This window comes from Drosophila serrata, unplaced genomic scaffold (genome assembly GCF_035046125.1).
Source record: "Drosophila serrata isolate PLE 108 unplaced genomic scaffold, ASM3504612v1 contig_382, whole genome shotgun sequence".
NCBI lineage: Eukaryota > Metazoa > Arthropoda > Insecta > Diptera > Drosophilidae > Drosophila > Drosophila serrata.
This window is the reverse complement of record NW_028257280.1, coordinates 428,806-446,238: the sequence shown is the minus strand read 5'-3', so window position 1 is coordinate 446,238 and position 17,433 is coordinate 428,806. Positions and strand designations below refer to the sequence as shown.

Below are 17,433 nucleotides of genomic sequence, written 5' to 3'. Positions count from 1 at the left end.
AAATCGCTCTGGGATACGCAGCAACTGATGCTAAATTAACAGCAAAGAAAAACCGCTTTCATTCATTAGTTTTGATCTGTGATCACAGTTTCCAAGGGACTACTTTGCCACAAATATTTTTGTTTTGTTCTTATGAGGCTTTGCAATCAAATTAAATTAATTTAAGGAACATTATAATTTAGGAGGAATTTTCTTAAGATTATGGCTTATTATTCTTTCAGTTTTTGTTATTACAGAGTTTATCTTTGAAAAGCTCTGTGCAATTCTTGTCTACCTGGGTTTCCTATCTAAGTAGATTAGTTTTATATTGGCCTTCGGGTAATCAACCCAATATTCAAGTCTTATCTACACAAGTTGCAAACAAAAAGATAACTTAGATGATAACAGAAAATAATTATTATAGCGTAATATCTTCCTAATAATAACTATTTCGTTGATTATGCCTTTAATTTAAGACTCCCTAGACTCTGAAAAATATATTTAATATTTATTTGCCTTCTTAGATAATCGGTTACCTCTTGGTATCTACTCTTCTCTCAGGCTCTCATGACAAATCCCTCTTATCGACAGCACACCTGATGCTGCTTCACGTGGAACTCCCCCAACTGATTTGCATCCTCAAATCTCTTGCGGGAGAACGATGCTGCTGAACTACCTGCGACCACTGGCCGTCTGCCAACATATATGCAAATTAAATATAATTTCAACACTCGCATTTTTGTTGACTCTGATGCTGCTGCTGCCTCCGCCTCGGGTCCATAATTTACATGAGGTTAACACGCAAACGAACAGCGGACAAACACAGGGAACCGGCCTTGATTATCAGCGGCGAATCGAATGCACGCACATGCGGAGGGGATTCCCGGGGCAGGAGTTTTCGAGGCAGGGGATCTGGGACAGCGGACAGGGGCCGGCCGCCGAAAAGGAAGTCAAGTTTGAAAAGGCTGAAAGAAATTCTATTACAATGTTGAAATATTGCCAAATCATGGCTTTGAGGTAAATAAATTTCCACGCCACCACTACCACCACCACCACTTGCCATGACCGCTGAACCTGGGATGGATGGGAGCTGATGCTAAGACTGGAGGATGAATTTATGCAGGTACACTGCAAATAAATCTGTAATTGGACTCTAGATAAGAAACGGGTTATTCCAAAACTAAAGATCTAAAATAATCAAAAATCTCTGTTTAATTTAAATAGGAGATTATGGTTCGTCTTTTCAGACTAAATTTGATAGGAAATAATAATATGAACTTAATTCAATGCAATCTATGAATATGAATTACAAATATTTTAATTCTTTCGCTGTAGCCAAGAGCACCAGGAGCGGGCATTGGGAGCTAAAGTCCCTGGCCGTGTATAAATAAGTAACCTGATCCCAGCAACACGCTGCCTGACAGCAGAGGCCCAAAAACGGCACACAGCTTGGGTTTGGATGGAATGGGTATGGGTTTTGGGTTTGGGCATGGGGATGTGGTGCGATGGGATCACATCGGATGCGATCGGAACCCGTTTGGAGCTTCTGCAGCAGCCGTAGCAGCCACGGCAACCGCAACGACTTGCGGCATTTTGATTTATAGACGATTTATGCACTTGGCTGCCGAGGTGGGAGTCGTCTTAGTCGTCTTAGTCGACTTGACCGAATTCATGAGCGGACATCTGGCCAGGGTTTATTACATATATAACACATATCATAAATTGAGCGTCTTAGGGCGCGGAATTTCATTTAGTTTTAGGATAGACTAAGATCCCCCTGGGGTTTTTTGGAAATTATTTGAATACGAGTTACTAAGGCAACACTGCGGATGCTACTCCTCCTTTTATCTTCCTTTCACGGCCGCCGCTTATCCGGGTGAGTGTCATCTAGACGCGACGAGGCGTCATCTAGACGCGGGCACTGGGAGCCCGGTTTGCGAAAAACCACATCAGGCCCATCAGACAGCTGGGCGGGCTGTTGTTCACGGCTCCCTTTTGGATCATGCGCTGGGCTTCCGGCAGGGTCAGCTCCACCACCTCGATGATCTCGTCCTCTACTCCACCGCCAGTGGTGGCCTTGTCGGCATCGGTCACCTCGCAGTAGTACATGGTCTGCTTGGCACCTGAGGAGCCAACGCCAGATCTGTAAGATATTGCATAAATAACTGATTAATAAATCGAACCACTGCCTGCTTTAACAACCATCAGTTCGTAAATAGGGTAAATCGTCACCACATCGTTTACCCCGAACTAGTGATAATGGTGCCTAACTTCGGGAAACTGCAACTTGTACATATACCCTTGCAGTTTGATCATCATAACTAAGTCAAAAATTCACTAATTTCAATTCGGAATCTTTTCTATGCTAGTTTTTATTAGGTTATTAAATCTGCATACTCAAAATAAATTTTAAACAAATTCAAAATTTTGCCAATTTTTTGACAATTTTAACGATTAAACCCCTTATCAAATTTTGAAAATTTTGAAAAAATTAAATTTTTGTCGGACAAGTCTAAAAAGATTCTCCTGTTGATGCTGAGCAAGAACATATCTGATTTATATGGTCAAAAATGACTCCTTCACAGACTTTCGAGCTTCTGACTAACATTATAATACCATTTTTGGTTCGATAATTATCTATATTTTTATGAAAATTTGTTTGGTACAGATCAATGCTTAAAAAACCCATAACTGAGCCAAAAACGGAATAATTTCAGTTCGGAAAGCTGTCCTAAGTTAGTTTTTGTTAGGTTAATTAATCTGCATATTCAATTTGAAGTTTAATAAAATTCAATTTTTTAGCCAATTTTTTTTTATATTTTAACCATGTAAACCCAACCAAAAATTTTAAAATTGTTGAAAAATTTAATTTTTGTCGGATATGATAAAAAGATTCACCTATTGATGCTGATTAAGAATATATATGATTTATAGGGCCGGAAATGACTCCTTCTGACTGAAATAAGAATACACTGCAAGGGTAAGAAACTAAACGTATAGGAAAGTTAGGACCACATGATTCTGGAAGCAAGCAATTCTATTTATTAAAAATATTTAAAATTATATTTTGTTATGCCAAAATTGCCAAAACGAACTTCTCAGTAGATACTACAAATCTTTAAAGATATAACTATTTTCTTTGGCAATTTCCGAGATAGTGTCATACATATATCTGTTCTACTATCTGTCTACTCCAACTACATACATATGTATGTATATTTATATTTTGAATTAACTGGAGAAATAATGACATTGCTTAATCATTGCTTTCGACTAAAACGATAGCTTATTAGAGATAACACAGGTGGTAACCGACTTTTCAGAGCTTTCTTAAACCTCCTTCTTTATCATTTATCGAACCGGATATGCAGTCACACTCACCGGTAGACCATGACCTCCTCGATACGCTCCACGGGAACATCATAGCCGCATTCCTCCAAAACCTCTTCGCGGGCAATCTCCGCCCAGCTCTTCTCCTTGTCCACAATTCCGGCGCAAAGCTCCAGGGTGACCCCAATGGAGGGCGGGTACTTGGTGAGGTCCACTTCGTTGAAGTTGCCCTCGGCGCTGGTAAGGACGCCGTGGTAGACAGCGGGCCGGAACTGTCGTACCAATACAAGCTTCTGGCGCGTGATGTTGTACAGGATGATGGCCACGCTGTCGTGGACTTTGAGCAGGTCCCAGTTCTTCTCCTTGCCATTCTGGACGTAATACAGCCGGAAGGGCTTCACGTACGGCGAGTCCGCGGGGAGGGGCCCCAGCCAGATCTTGGACACGTTCTCCATGGTGCTCCGAATATTTATTGCTCGACGGGCAGTGGCACTATCATGGGGAAACAGCTGACTGCGAAAGCTCCAGCAAATGAGTGGGGCACAAACAGATGGTTTAATCTTTGGGAGAGCTGAGGTTTTCTGACATTTAGGGCCAGGCCCTACATGGTCACACTTAATTTTTTGATTTCCAAAGTTTTTTAAAAAATTCATCGTATGTACAAATTTATTTAATTTTATTTAAATTTGTTTATTTTATTTTAATTGGAATCTTTTTGAAGGAAGAACCATAGCAATCCCATCATGCAAGAGGGTCCTCCATTCGTCTTGGCCCCTGTTTGGACCAATTTTCTGGCTTCTTCCACGGACAACTCCACGACCTGGATAACCTCGTTGTCCACTCCGCCACCCATTGCCACCTTCTGATCATCGCGAACCTCGCAGTAGAACAAGGTCATAGCACCGCTGGAGGCTCCGACCCCCGATCTGTAATCGAAAACATGCTTTAAGGATTCCACGGGTACCTTATAGCCGCATTCCTCCAGCACCTCCTCCTGGGCGATTTCCGCCAAACTTTTATCCTTGTCTACGGCGCCGCCGCAAAGTTCCAAGGTAACTCCCATTTCCGGCGGAAACCGCTCTAGGTCAGCCTCGCCCTCGGACACTTGGACATTACTACCGGTACAGATTCCGTGGTAAACAGATCCTCGGAATTGCCGCACAAAGATGAGCTTTTCTCGAGACTTGCTGAAGAGGAGCACCACAACACCGTCCACAATTTTCACAATATCCGCCGTTTTCTTCACGTCATTTTCGATATAGCTGATGCGTCCGGGCTTAACCCACTTAGAGTCCTTGGGCAGTGGTCCAAACCAAATCCGTGATATGCAGCCTGGGGGTTTCCCCAAAGTCGACGAACTCCAGGAGCGATGCAATCCACCAAGGAGTTTGAACATCTTAAAGCAGTAGGAACTTATTTTTTTTAAATAAATTGCAAAGCCAGCGATGATTTTAGATTTTCATTGGGCTTATTTAAAAATAAGAAGTACTTCATGATAATGTTAGAAATAACTTAATAATAAAATAAATCTCCCAAAAATACTTAATATCTAGGACCAGCTGCATTTAGTATTTTTGTCCCAGTATATTTTGAGCCAGACGACACGGTCACACTGCTTGCAAAATTTCGGGACGGAAGTCGGTCCGTATACATTTTTACCTCCTTTTCAGTTAGATAACAGTTTTAAAACCCAAATTATCCACCTGTAGCCGGACAACGATACCAATAGACCCACAGGAAAGCGAACCACACGGAGAACATGCTCCGATCCCGACTCGTACAGGCGGCGTGTTCCGCCCAGCGCGCCTTCTCCACCAGTCAGAAGGCCCTTGCTGCCAAGCAGATGACCGTTCGAGATGCCCTCAACAGCGCCCTGGACGACGAGCTGGCCCGCGACGACCGCGTCTTCCTGATCGGCGAGGAGGTGGCCCAGTACGACGGTGCCTACAAGGTGAGACCAGTGGCTTTTCTCTCCGTTCTGATTACGTAAACACAGGGCAGTAGTGACAGGCGGACGCAGCAGCGGTGACAGCTGATGCAGGTGGATGGAGAAGGGGCTGGCAGGCTGAGGGGTGTTATATGCGTGCTGTATGTAACTGCTGATAATGAGTCCGAATCTGAATGCGTGATCGGAATTCGCAAGGTCACGCAGAATGTGTGTGACTGTCTGCTGATAATAGATGATTGCTCCATAAAATAGCGATTTGTTTATAGACAGAAGCATTCGTGTTCAAAACCTATAGAACCGGCTTTTTTTAAGCAAACAACACTGACCAACCGTGTATTTGTGTTATTTCCAAAGTTCGGCAGGTTTTAGCTTATACGTTGGAAATTGATTTTCTTTGACAAATTTATGTTCAATATGAAATCATTTATTAAAGATTAAGTGACTTATTACTTATTACACGAAATTTCTATTTAACCGAATGATATTAATTATTTCCTCATTCCCATTATGCTCTTTCTTCAGGTCTCCCGTGGTCTGTGGAAAAAGTATGGTGACAAGCGAATCATCGACACGCCAATCACAGAGATGGGCTTCGCCGGAATTGCCACCGGAGCGGCCATGGCCGGTCTGCGTCCCGTCTGCGAGTTCATGACCTTCAACTTTGCCATGCAGGCCATCGACCACGTAAGTTGCAGCCTCCTTCCACTCCACCACCCTCCAGCAGTAGCGTAACTACTCATATTATCTCATTGCCAAAAAAGAGAGAGACACGCAAATCCAATACAAACGCCCCACAACTCCACTTAGCTAGCTAATAGACCAATTCAAGAGCAAAGTCGGGCCGCGGCGCTTAATGGGATAATATGGGTGGCGTAGCACTTCTGCTCCTCCAGTCAAAGAACCGGACCTCACTAATCTCCCCACCCATATTATCCGATTACGTGCAGGCAAAGATACTCGGTTGCGTTAGGCCGCCGATTGGGGACCGCCAACTGCCCCTTAGTCGAATAATCGAGAGTCCCCGCTCCACCTGGATAACCGAGATCAACGACATTCTGAACAGAGATCGAGTAGGTGGTGGAGAGGTGATTTCCCCACCAAAGGACAAGAGCAAACCTGATAAAATGCAGGCGGAACGACTCATCGTCATCCGACGCCGAAAGATGAAGAAACACAAGCTGAAGAAGCTGCGCCGCAAGATGAAGTTCGAGTGGGCCAAAGTACGCCAGCGCCGGGAGATGCGCAAGGAGAAGGCGTTCCAGGCAAAGCTCATGGCACAGATTAAGCAGGCAGAGGCCTTCAGTGCGGAACAGCACGTTGCCGAAATACTGCGACAGGCGAATGAAACGCCACTGCCGCGATTCTGGAAGGGACGCCGTCTGCCCGCATTTATCATTAAACAGAAACTAGGCATTAAGTGAAGGAGTGGATAAGAGAAGGAATAAAATGCTACTTGTATTAATTTGATCTTGAATTGGTGTATTGGCCAGACTGAGGGGAGGTGGCTTTACATTATCCTAGGCAATCCATTGAAAAATTCATAATATTCCTTTATATTATACTCTCAAACTAGATCATCAATTCGGCCGCCAAGACCTTCTACATGTCCGCCGGCGCCGTCAACGTACCCATTGTGTTCCGTGGCCCCAATGGCGCCGCCCAGGGTGTGGCTGCCCAGCACTCACAGTGCTTCGCTGCCTGGTACGCCCACTGCCCCGGCCTAAAGGTCGTCTCGCCCTACGACTCGGAAGATGCTCGTGGCCTCCTGAAGGCCGCCATCCGGGATCCCGATCCAGTTGTAGTGCTGGAAAACGAGTTGATGTACGGCACAGCGTTCCCAATCGGCGACAATGTGACCGACAAGGATTTCCTGGTGCCCATCGGCAAGGCGAAGATAATGCGGCCGGGCAAGGACATCACCATTGTGGCGCATTCCAAGGCGGTGGAGACGTCGCTGCTGGCAGCCGCCGAGTTGGCCAAGAAGGGTGGGACCCGTTAAACTTTTTTGGAATAGCAGTTAACTATAATTCACGTAATTTTAGGCATCGAAGCTGAAGTCATTAACCTGCGTTCCATTCGTCCGTTGGACGCGGCGACCATTTTCGCTTCGGTCCGAAAGACCCACCATCTGATCACCGTGGAGAACGGCTGGCCACAGCACGGTTGGTTGATTGGTTGAATTAACCCAGTTAATGGGTAGACTTGAACCTATTTCTAACATTTAAAAATATTTTCAGGCGTTGGTGCCGAGATCTGTGCCCGCATCATGGAGGACCAGACCTTCTTTGAGCTGGACGCCCCCGTCTGGCGCTGCGCCGGCGTCGATGTACCCATGCCCTATGCCAAGACACTGGAGGCTCATGCCCTGCCACGTGTCCAGGATCTCGTGGAAGCGGCGCTTAAGGTGTTGGGTGGAAAGGCGGGTAAGGCTGCTGCCGCCGCCAAGTAGAACTACGCATCACCGAACACTAACCCCCAAGCTATCTAAATTGAATGTCCTTATCGAGAAACGCTGCTATTGGTTTAACCGAGCTCTGTTCCCGCACTCAAATTGAAAAGCACCAAGCTGGAAAACGAAAAAAGGGAAATCGATCGTATTGAAAAGTTTCAAACGTGCTAGTTGAATTATTTGGTCATAGAAATCTCTTTTGAAAATAAACGAAAATATTTAAATATGTCAAACTGCATTTACATTGCTAACGCAAACATAAACAGGCTAACAAAACCTATAAACTGCGGAAACCATGGTCTCTAGGGCATGCATCTATCAACGTTACCTTCGGATCACTGATTATTGAGAATTCCAACTAATTCCATGATATGATACAAAAAGCCTTTGATATTGTTCTAGCGAAGTTTAAAGCAAGAAAAACAATAATGTTATTGCATTTCTGAAGAATTAATCTTCTTTCGTTTAGTCCCATAGCAGTTCAAGTAATTAACTGATAATGAACAAATCCGGGAATATATAAAATTGATTTTTATTGTTCCGAGAAATTATGACACTAAACACCATATGCATACATACATACATACATACATATGTATGTATGTATTGAAAATAGTGCAATATTAGTTCAAAATTAGAATAAGACTGTATAGTGTCCAATCAATTTATTCTTCATATCTTAAGAACATTTGTATTTTTTAACATTTCTTATCTTGCTTTCTGCTTTTTCTAAATTATGTTTTATTTAATTAACCGTAACAGGGGAACAAGTTTATCTTGCTTTCTGCTTTTTTTAAATTATGTTTTTTCAAATTAACCGTAACAGGGAAACAAGTTTAAAGGGCCGAATTTCTTTTACTTTTATGTGTTGGTTTTTATTCGGTAAGCACTCAAATACTTGGAGCTTAAAATGTAATAACCCCTTTACAATTTTGAAAAATTGAGTAGAAGTATTTTTAAAAGGACATGGCTAATAATTTATTTCTTATTGTTCCCTTATTCCCAATTAAATTATATTAAAAAAATTTGATTCTTTTTAAGGGATCACATCCTTAATTATTAGCAATATTTATTTTTTTAGGCGCTTATTATAGTCCATACGTAGGTACGAGGTGTTAAGCGAATTCATCCAACTCGCCAGCAGCCAGGTTGTTAATCTGTAAGCGAATAATGGAAAATATATGTAGGCACATTACCGAATATTATTATTATTATTAACTTTGGCAGAATTACATTTTCGACTTTACAGCAGACTAAATTGTCGGGGCACTGGATCATGCGCGTCTTTACCCCTTTCTGGGGTCCGCAGAATTGTGGCTCCACACATTGGCTATCCGAATTATCGCCGCAGAAGCGAATGGAAGTTGCTTGTCCCACTGCAAGGATGGCAGAAATGATAAACATGATGGTGAAAATCCAGCTTGGAGCCATTGTGTAAAGTGAAATCAAAATCAACACTGAAGCAAAGAGCGGCTGGGAGTGGTATTTAAACCCAGTCTTATCAGTATTAATGTGAAAGGGTCAGTAGCACCCAGAAGCCATAAAATCTGAGCAGATGATTAAAAAATAAAGAAGAATTCGTTTCTTAAAAACGCTGGGTTTTACTTACTTACTTTTACTTTTTTTTAATAACAATTTTCAGGACGCAAGTGCTTCACATTCAAAGCTAAAATAGCAAATTAGATGAAGATTTCCCTTGTAATCTAATAGTTATTACTAAAAACTAATAACTTATTAGTACATAACATAAGCACTGCATTTGAAGCTTTAATTTATTTGTCTCATAACTATAAAGAATATATATTATGCTTAATTTAATAATGACAGTATGAAAATGACAAAGATTTGATGCAACATTTAACGATGGGTAAATAATGATCTGAGACACAGTGGCTAGCACATGCGATAAAGCATCTTGCGTTGCATCCTGTGCTGCAGTTCTCCGCGTCGAATCATGGTGTGGATCACCTTCATAACCGTACGCTCATCGTATTGCTGACGCAAGAAGTCCTAAAAGATAAAATTTATAATAAAAGCCTCCAAAGAAAAAAAGATTTCTTGACTTTACCTGCAGAATATTCTGCTCCGAGACCTGGGATCCAATGGCGAATCGACGCTTCAGCTGCTTTTCAATGCGGTTCAGCTTATCCTGGTCCTCCTCTGTGGTGAATCCCTCGGCGCCGGCCAAGCTGCCGGTCATGGCAGCGTCCAAGGTGGAAACTTGGAAGAGGCGAAGTGCCTCGTTCACGTGCTCATCGGTGGCAAAGGGCTGTAGGCGTATCTTGGCCAGCGACTCAGATATGCGGATAACGGCCTCCAGCTGGCGCACGGTGATCGGAATGCTGAGGCGTTTGTCGGCGTTCTTCTCCTGCTGACCAGCACCGCTGCGCATGAGGACATAACGGCTCTTCAGCTTCTCACCAGCTGCCTCGCTCAGCCGGGGACCACAGTGTGTGCGGCAGTAGTGGATGTACTTCTTGAATGTGGACAGCGAAATCTCGCCTTCGGCCGGCTCCGAGGGCGCCGACTTGTTGGAGCTTAGATGCACGTTGATGATGTGCTTGGCTAGTACAATGTCCCGCGTCTCGTCGTGCACGTCCTTGACAATAAAGATCATGTCGAAACGGGACAGAATGGTTGGCATAAAGTCGATGTTCTCCTCGCCCTTGGTTTCGTCCCATCGGCCGAAGATGGAGTTAGCCGCTGCCAGGACCGAGCAGCGCGAGTTCAAGGTGGTTGTGATACCAGCCTTGGCAATCGATATGGTCTGTTGCTCCATGGCCTCGTGGATAGCCACGCGGTCGTCTTCGCGCATCTTGTCGAACTCATCAATGCAGACGACGCCACCATCGGCCAGCACCATGGCGCCGCCCTCCATCACAAAATTGCGCGTCTGGGGATCCTTCATGACTGAAGCCGTCAGACCGGCGGCACTGGACCCCTTGCCTGAGGTGTAGACAGCAATGGGAGCCACCTTTTCCACGAATTTGAGCAGCTGAGACTTGGCCGTGCCGGGGTCGCCCAGCAACAGGACGTTTATGTCGCCACGACGGCATAGTCCATCGGGCAGGCGTTTCCGGGAGCCCCCGAAGAGCATGCATGTGATGGCCTTCTTGATGTCGCGCGATCCAAAGATGCTGGGCGCCAACGACTGCGACAGACGTTCGTATATGTCATTGGAGGCGGCCAGGCGACGGAAGTGTTCCTCCTCGTCGCTGGTAATGTTGCTGTAGCGAGAAATGGCACCGGCTCCCTCAGAGTCCACGGATATGCCCACCACGCGCATGTAAGGTGCACGTACACCCACGACGGCCTTCTCGCGGCCATCCCGACGCGAGGGTTTGCCCACCTTGCGGATAGAGTAAATGCCCTGGATAAGCACCCGGTTGCCGGGCACGACTCGTTCGCAGAGCGAGCGATCGCAGAAGAGCTGCAAGTGACGGGGAATCTCTCCTTGCGGCACAAAGTCGGGCAGCTCCTGCAGCTTTAGCGTCTGGAAATCGACGCACTTGCACTTGTCTGGCATGATGAAGAAGGGATCGAGCGGGCACTTGGGCCTGCCCGCCTGTTCCGTTGTGCACTTGCGGGGCAGGGCGTAGCCCTCCAGACCCGGGTTCACCTTCAGATTGGGAATGACGGTGCTGCACGACTGACACATGATGGACATGCGTGTGGCCTTGGCACTGATCCCCGAGGCTGCCGTTATGATGCCGGCGATCTTGACCAGCTTCGATACGCAGTCCGACTTCAGCTCCCGAATATTAGTGGGATTCGCATTAGAGCTGAGCAGGATCTGAATGTCGTGCATCTGCTCCTCGTGATCCGGTCGCGGTGCTGTTATCTCGTCAGCCACTTCCCGAGCGGCCTCCTCGAAGATCTGCAAGTGTTCCGTCGGTTGCTTATTCAGCTTGTCCCCCAGAGCCTCATCGAAGCCGACCAGATCCTCCATCTCGATCTCAAGAAAGTAGCGGCCATTGAGGTAGTTTCTCTTCAGGGTGTCGCTGCACGAGGAAGACCTTTCGTTACAGGAGAACTAAGGCGGGAAAAGGAGCGCCTCTCACTTACCGGTACTTATAAAAGAAATTCTCCTCGTTAAAGGTGCGGATGAACTCCTTGTACTTCTTCTTCACTGCCTGCAGATTAATTTGCGCATCCGGCTGATTGTCGTTACCGAAGTTGTCCGAGAAAAACACACCCGCATCGTCGAAGCCCTCCATTTCACAATGTTAATAGCGTTTAATCAAGATAGTTTTAGTAAATAAATGCAACTTTCTGCGTCGCTTTCTTCAGTTTGATGCTTCGGTGTGCGATTTTTTGCCGCCAAAATTGCGGCAGTGAGCCTGTTTGTCGATCACAGAAACAACCCAATTAATACCAAAAAATGTGACTTCTAGTATTAAGTCACAGAACAAAATACTGCAGAAAATATATATTAAAATTAATTGGAAGATTTCTAGCGAGCACATAAATTATTTTATTTATATTTATGTTTCAATTGGCCCAGAAATATATTAATATACATTCAAACCCCAAGAATACCCTAAAACGAAAATGCTCATCAGCATTGTGTGACCGTCCGTGTAAATAATAATAATTTCTCAATGTTAAAACAAAATTATCGCAAATTTACCAATATGGGCAAATATGTCGTGAAGTCACTGATAGCTGGGCGCCAATTTCAAAAATACTACAATTAATTGAAAACACTAAAATAATACCACTTCATAAAACTAAAATATACCATTAGTAGCCACTTAGAAGGGGTAACTTAATTTTTTGAATAAAGATATTACTAGCTATATAAACAATGGTTGAATAATGTCACTAAAAATCGAAATACAATTAAAAGTTTTAGTTTAAATGTTTTCGCTTCCGCGGATAAAATATTCGCCCCGGTCACAACACTGTTAAGGCCAGTGTTGAAAAGCAACTTTTTAAACTAGCGTGCTGTAGGATATTCCATTTTTTTGTCGCTACCTTTTTCGACGTGAAAAACCAAAGAGACGCCGGAAAAATCAGAAATGGTAAGTTTCACGTTCGTTTTTCCCGGCTTTGAGGTTCGGTTCGCTGACAAAGCACTCTCCACAGGCCAGCACAGACATCCCGATGGAGGCAGCCGTGGAAACGGCGACCGGCCTCACGCCCAATTCAAACGCGAACTCAAAAAATGTGCTGAAAAAGCTGCCCGCCAGCGCCGGAGCCGGAACGGGCGAGGAGGCGTCTGCCACCAATGCTAATGCCAACGCCGACGAAATGACGTCCCGCGACTACTACTTCGATTCGTACGCCCACTTTGGCATCCACGAGGAGATGCTGAAGGACGAGGTGCGGACCGTCACATACCGCAACGCCATGTACCACAACAAACATCTGTTCCAGGGCAAGGTGAGATCACCATCGCGAGACCCGGGTGTCTGTTTTATAGCTAGGGGGATTTTCTCGTTTCAGACCGTCCTGGACGTGGGCTGCGGGACCGGTATCCTGTCAATGTTCGCCGCCAAGGCCGGTGCCGCCCAGGTTATTGCCGTCGACTGCTCCAACATCATTGAATTCGCCCGCCAAGTGGTCATAGACAACAACTTGCAGGACGTGATTAAGGTGGTCAAGGGAAAGATCGAGGAGATAGAACTACCCAATGGTATTGAAGGTGTGGACATTATCATATCCGAGTGGATGGGGTAAGTTTTAAAGAGTCAAAGGCACAAAATGGCTTTTCTAATTATCGATTATTTGTTCAGATACTGCCTCTTTTACGAGTCTATGCTGGACACAGTCCTTTACGCTCGTGACAAGTGGCTTAAGCCCAACGGTATGATGTTCCCGGATCGGGGCACACTGTACATCACCGCCATCGAGGATCGGCAGTACAAGGACGAGAAGATCAACTGGTGGGACGATGTGTATGGATTCGACATGAGCTGCATCCGTAAGGTGGCCGTGACCGAACCACTTGTCGATGTGGTGGATCCCAAGCAAGTGGTGTCCACGTCCTGCATGGTCAAAGAGGTAGACCTTTATACCGTGCAAAAGGCGGATCTCAACTTTTCGTCCAAGTTCAGCCTGATCATCAAGCGCAACGACTTTGTGCAGGCGCTAGTCACATACTTTAACATCGAGTTTACCAAGTGCCACAAGCGACTTGGGTTCAGTACGTCTCCCGACTCCACGTACACGCACTGGAAGCAAACTGTGTTCTACTTGGACGATCACATGACGGCCAAAAAGAACGAGGAGATCACCGGCACGTTCCAAATGAAACCTAACGAGCGGAACAACCGCGACCTGGATTTTGTCATCGACATCAATTTCAAAGGGGAGCTGTCGGAGATACAAGAGTCCAACACATACCGCATGCGCTAGGGTCATAATCACGCCGAACGAGCGTTGTGGGCTGGGGCTCTGAGCCCTCCTCTTCCGGAAAGGATATAAACAATGACTAGACGTAAGGTTTATTCCAGTACGAAAATGTGCAACGCCAACGAATTTGCGTTGCTGCGTCTTCTCTCTCCCTAAGTTTAAAGTGTGTACCTTTGTTAGTATACCTAATATTTTTACAACTGTGCGCCTGTTTAAATTATTATTCGAACATACTTCTAAGAAAAGTTGTACAGTAGCACGTCAATTCTCACCACAAATAAACTGTGCCTCGCAGCACTCCCCCCTTTTTGCCGGAAAAGAATCGCCATTTCGTACTGAGAACCCTTCTCCGCTTTGTTTATGGGTCTTTATTTCGTAATAAACAAAAAAAAAGTGGAAATTTGAAGCATGCATCGAAAGGTTTTTATATTGTCATCTGATGTCAAGTTACTTACATCGCAATCGATGCGTGTGTTTTGTGGCCCCAGCAATAGTTGGCTTCGATTGCGAAATGGCTTAAGTGGTATCCTTTTGGGAATATGTTTTTGTTTTTATATTTAATGGCGGTCGCGGGAGTCCGAGCGACTTCGGCGATCGCGCGAAAAACTGCGGCTGCGGGGCGAACGGGAGCGACGTGGCGAGCGGGATCTGAAATTAATAGGGGGAAAGGTATATTATTTGCAAATCAAGAAGAAAAGTAAAATACACAATTAAGGACTACTCCTGGATTAGCAGGAGAATGAGCTGAAAAACATCCAAACTGAATTGTTCTAATTCTCTAAGCTAGGTCCTTGTTTAAGGCTCTGATCTTATCATATTTCTTGTGTATAGAAACTGTAATTAAACAAAGCCAATTCTATTCATAAATATCCATTAATTAGTTCTCGGTTGAAGGGGTACCTTAGTTTTTATAGCTCTCTGCTGTACTGGACACTGGTTAAAAGAACTTAAAAGGAAATGTTGGACGGACAACTCTAGAATCCCTATAATACGCTGCCTAAAAATATTTCGTAAACTGGTAAAAAATGCCTTATAAAAATAATTATAAGCCACTTTGAAAATCAGTTAAAAGAATAAACTTAAGAATCATAAGCAATTATGTCACGGCGGATACGTAGGATAACTTCATTAGTAGAACTCTATCGGCGACTGCAATGCTTCTTCTATCGATGGTAATCATTTTTGGTTTCCTAATCTCTGTGAGGCTGAGGCTGTGCCGCCGCTGAACTTGGTTAATTTAGAGTTGAAAGTCGAAGGATGTGGCTGGCTGTGGGCTGTGAAGATGGTTGCTGTTGTAGATTGCTGATGTTGTAGAAGGAAGAAGTAGCAGTAGTGGAAGTAGTTCTAGCCGAAGGAGTTATCCTGAAAAAGTTTCGATAACTCGAGTTTAACAACCGCCAAAGGCTTCAAAAAGTTTTTAAAGATAATAATATATGTATACAGTTTGTCAGTGTTTATACTTTAAATGGCATATACGTATGTCCAAACGTGGGTCGGGATCGGTTCGGATCTTTCAATTGGATATTGGCAATTTTCAATTATACAAATCACGTGGCAGCCGAAGTCTAAAGGTCAGCATTTGGCGCTGGACAAAACAAGCCTGGGAAACTATTCTTTCCAAAATCATCAAAATCGAAAATTTCTCACCATAGCTTGTCTTTTTCAGGCCGACACCGACCTCATGACAACAGATTGCAAGATAAAAAAAAGGCGGGAAAGTTAGTGAATTGGGAGTGAGGGCTTCGCCATCAACAAATTGTATACGATTTGAAGCCCAAAACTCCGAATCCGACTCTGGAGTCAGGAGTGGCGCGGACGGCTGTTGAGGACGTGGGAAGATTTTAAGGCTTGAAAGAATTACCTGTAGCGCCCGGATCCAGAGCGTCCGCCTCCACCACCGCCACTGCTTCCACCTTCGCCGCGACGGCGGTCGCGAGATCGCCCCGATGACATTTCCACACGAATCCTAGTGCCGCAGCAGCGGGTTCCGTCCAGTGCCCGCGTCGCATCTTCGGCGTCCCGCCGATCCTCAAACTCTACGAACGCAAAGCCTGGGGGGTTGCGCGCCACCCACACGTTTCTTAGTGGACCGTACTTAGCAAAGGCGCCCTCAATCTCGTACTTGGATGCCGAGGAACCCAGATTGCCCACATAGACCTTGCAGGCCAGGTCCCACTCCCTATAGCGCGGCATGCTGTCGGAATCTTTTTCGGTGGAACGTAAGCGGCTGGAAAATAGGTAGCGCGTTAACAACGGTGCTGTGCGAATTAAGGTCGTTTTTGTTCCTCTTCGGCAATACATTTACCTGTTAAATTAAACTATTTTTTGCAATTTTTCACACAACCTTACGGACAGGCGTGACCAGTGTGGCAGCGCGCTTATCAATAAATTACCGTCCGGCACAAAACCATTTGGTAGGCAAATATACCAAAAATATGAACAAAATATTTAATACTAAACTTTAACTTTTATAATTTTATCATATTATATTCAATGCTATTATTATATTTTAAATCAGATACTGGGAATTTCAGTTATTTTCTTTAAAAAAATTAAAAAATAATTATTTAATTAATAATATTTAATTAAGAGCGAAATTAGAGATGACAGAAAAACCGATAAGTCGATAACTGCCCCTTTTGGTATTCTTGAGGAGGCCGTTATTGGTCATTCTGAGAAATTTTATTTTGGTTTTGGTTTTCGTAAACATTAATCGAAACTTGCAGATAAACGTAAATTTACAAGACTAATACACAAAAGAAGAAAGTCCAAAGAGCTATACGGCACTTTTACATAGGAGCCTCCCAATTGCACGTAAATATAAATGAAACACTGATTTAAACAACTGCTGACGTTAGAAATGTTTCAGAGTAATGTTCAGAAAGACCAAGCCCAAAATTGAACCTCCTCCGACGGCTCCCAGTGTGGAGGAGATGTTTGAGGACATGAAAACCTTTGAAATCAATCAACCAACTAATTCAAACGCCACTGACAATTCCGATTTGGAGGAAGCCCTCCTGACAGAAACTTCCGAAAATTTAACACTTGCAACGTGGTGGAAGGTTTTCGACGTATATGAACGAAAAGTGGAGAAACTGGCGGCATCTGAGGAAGATCTCGAACACTATAGGATACAGCTTCAAGAGTGCCGAGACAAACTGGAGAAGAATGCCAACACATTGTGTGAGGGTATCAAAAAGCAACAGGCAATGGCCAAGGAAGCTTTAAATGTTAACTAAGGGACTACGAAATACAATTTATGCAATGCAAACAAATGTCGAGAAAATTATTGTTCTTAATTATCCTTAATTAAGTGATGTTCACGTCGTGAGTATAATTCCCATTCAATTTATCACGCGTTCATCTCCAT

The 17,433-nt window shown here is 44.4% G+C and overlaps 7 protein-coding genes across 10 annotated transcripts; 3 read left to right on the top strand and 4 right to left on the bottom strand.

The window, feature by feature from the left end:
* Positions 1-1,647: 1,647 nt before the first annotated feature.
* Positions 1,648-3,933, bottom strand: LOC110187004 (uridine diphosphate glucose pyrophosphatase NUDT14). Its single transcript, XM_020956364.2, has 2 exons — positions 3,361-3,933; positions 1,648-2,122 (listed from the first exon to the last, which is right to left on the bottom strand). Exons 1-2 carry the CDS (start codon positions 3,762-3,764, stop codon positions 1,888-1,890), a joined length of 639 nt encoding a protein of 212 aa, XP_020812023.1. The 5' UTR covers positions 3,765-3,933; the 3' UTR covers positions 1,648-1,887.
* Positions 3,934-3,983: 50 nt separating this feature from the next.
* On the bottom strand, positions 3,984-4,823 carry LOC110186362 (uridine diphosphate glucose pyrophosphatase NUDT14). Of its 2 annotated transcripts, XM_086840033.1 has the most exons (2): positions 4,298-4,823; positions 3,984-4,235 (listed from the first exon to the last, which is right to left on the bottom strand). In XM_086840033.1, the coding sequence occupies exons 1-2, from the start codon at positions 4,703-4,705 to the stop codon at positions 4,176-4,178; spliced, it is 468 nt and encodes a 155-aa protein (XP_086696159.1). In that variant the 5' UTR covers positions 4,706-4,823; the 3' UTR covers positions 3,984-4,175. The 2 variants fall into 2 exon arrangements, with proteins under 2 accessions (XP_086696159.1, XP_020811170.1); XM_020955511.2 differs by having other exon boundaries at positions 3,984-4,760.
* A 94-nt stretch (positions 4,824-4,917) lies between these two features.
* Positions 4,918-7,932, top strand: Pdhb (Pyruvate dehydrogenase E1 beta subunit). Of its 2 annotated transcripts, XM_020956361.2 has the most exons (6): positions 4,918-4,950; positions 5,019-5,260; positions 5,780-5,941; positions 6,831-7,242; positions 7,300-7,419; positions 7,495-7,932. In XM_020956361.2, exons 2-6 carry the CDS (start codon positions 5,069-5,071, stop codon positions 7,704-7,706), a joined length of 1,098 nt encoding a protein of 365 aa, XP_020812020.1. In that variant the 5' UTR covers positions 4,918-4,950; positions 5,019-5,068; the 3' UTR covers positions 7,707-7,932. The 2 variants fall into 2 exon arrangements, with proteins under 2 accessions (XP_020812020.1, XP_020812021.2); XM_020956362.2 differs by lacking the exons at positions 6,831-7,242; positions 7,300-7,419; positions 7,495-7,932 and adding an exon at positions 6,205-6,719.
* Positions 7,933-9,460: 1,528 nt separating this feature from the next.
* Mcm5 (Minichromosome maintenance 5) lies at positions 9,461-12,049 on the bottom strand. The gene is made up of 3 exons (XM_020955698.2): positions 11,772-12,049; positions 9,775-11,707; positions 9,461-9,716 (listed from the first exon to the last, which is right to left on the bottom strand). Exons 1-3 carry the CDS (start codon positions 11,921-11,923, stop codon positions 9,600-9,602), a joined length of 2,202 nt encoding a protein of 733 aa, XP_020811357.1. The 5' UTR covers positions 11,924-12,049; the 3' UTR covers positions 9,461-9,599.
* A 554-nt stretch (positions 12,050-12,603) lies between these two features.
* Positions 12,604-14,382, top strand: Art1 (arginine methyltransferase 1). Its single transcript, XM_020955689.2, has 4 exons — positions 12,604-12,730; positions 12,795-13,091; positions 13,155-13,384; positions 13,445-14,382. The coding sequence occupies exons 1-4, from the start codon at positions 12,728-12,730 to the stop codon at positions 14,064-14,066; spliced, it is 1,152 nt and encodes a 383-aa protein (XP_020811348.1). The 5' UTR covers positions 12,604-12,727; the 3' UTR covers positions 14,067-14,382.
* A 34-nt stretch (positions 14,383-14,416) lies between these two features.
* On the bottom strand, positions 14,417-16,628 carry Rbp1 (RNA-binding protein 1). Of its 2 annotated transcripts, none has more exons than XM_020955690.2 (3): positions 16,369-16,628; positions 15,925-16,290; positions 14,417-14,711 (listed from the first exon to the last, which is right to left on the bottom strand). In XM_020955690.2, the coding sequence occupies exons 2-3, from the start codon at positions 16,254-16,256 to the stop codon at positions 14,621-14,623; spliced, it is 423 nt and encodes a 140-aa protein (XP_020811349.2). In that variant the 5' UTR covers positions 16,257-16,290; positions 16,369-16,628; the 3' UTR covers positions 14,417-14,620. The 2 variants fall into 2 exon arrangements, with proteins under 2 accessions (XP_020811349.2, XP_086696160.1); XM_086840034.1 differs by having other exon boundaries at positions 14,417-15,425; positions 16,369-16,511.
* A 308-nt stretch (positions 16,629-16,936) lies between these two features.
* Positions 16,937-17,338, top strand: LOC110186473 (uncharacterized). The gene has a single exon (XM_020955659.2). The coding sequence runs from the start codon at positions 16,937-16,939 to the stop codon at positions 17,300-17,302; it is 366 nt and encodes a 121-aa protein (XP_020811318.2). The 3' UTR covers positions 17,303-17,338.
* The last annotated feature ends 95 nt before the right edge of the window (positions 17,339-17,433 follow it).

Coding starts and splice junctions, on each gene's coding strand:
- Pdhb (XM_020956361.2), top strand. CDS start 5,069: ATGCTCCGATCCCGACTCGTACAGGCGGCGTGTTCCGCCCAGCGCGCC. Junction 5,261..5,779: donor AGTACGACGGTGCCTACAAG/GTGAGACCAGTG, acceptor CTCTTTCTTCAG/GTCTCCCGTGGTCTGTGGAA. Junction 7,243..7,299: donor CGCCGAGTTGGCCAAGAAGG/GTGGGACCCGTT, acceptor ACGTAATTTTAG/GCATCGAAGCTGAAGTCATT.
- LOC110186362 (XM_020955511.2), bottom strand. CDS start 4,705: ATGTTCAAACTCCTTGGTGGATTGCATCGCTCCTGGAGTTCGTCGACT.
- LOC110187004 (XM_020956364.2), bottom strand. CDS start 3,764: ATGGAGAACGTGTCCAAGATCTGGCTGGGGCCCCTCCCCGCGGACTCG. Junction 2,123..3,360: donor GAGGAGGTCATGGTCTACCG/GTGAGTGTGACT, acceptor AATATCTTACAG/ATCTGGCGTTGGCTCCTCAG.
- LOC110186473 (XM_020955659.2), top strand. CDS start 16,937: ATGTTCAGAAAGACCAAGCCCAAAATTGAACCTCCTCCGACGGCTCCC.
- Rbp1 (XM_086840034.1), bottom strand. CDS start 16,256: ATGCCGCGCTATAGGGAGTGGGACCTGGCCTGCAAGGTCTATGTGGGC. Junction 15,426..15,924: donor TCTGGATCCGGGCGCTACAG/GTAATTCTTTCA, acceptor AAACTTTTTCAG/GATAACTCCTTCGGCTAGAA.
- Mcm5 (XM_020955698.2), bottom strand. CDS start 11,923: ATGGAGGGCTTCGACGATGCGGGTGTGTTTTTCTCGGACAACTTCGGT. Junction 11,708..11,771: donor AATTTCTTTTATAAGTACCG/GTAAGTGAGAGG, acceptor TTCCTCGTGCAG/CGACACCCTGAAGAGAAACT. Junction 9,717..9,774: donor CGGAGCAGAATATTCTGCAG/GTAAAGTCAAGA, acceptor TTTATCTTTTAG/GACTTCTTGCGTCAGCAATA.
- Art1 (XM_020955689.2), top strand. Junction 13,092..13,154: donor AACATCTGTTCCAGGGCAAG/GTGAGATCACCA, acceptor TTCTCGTTTCAG/ACCGTCCTGGACGTGGGCTG. Junction 13,385..13,444: donor ATCATATCCGAGTGGATGGG/GTAAGTTTTAAA, acceptor TTATTTGTTCAG/ATACTGCCTCTTTTACGAGT.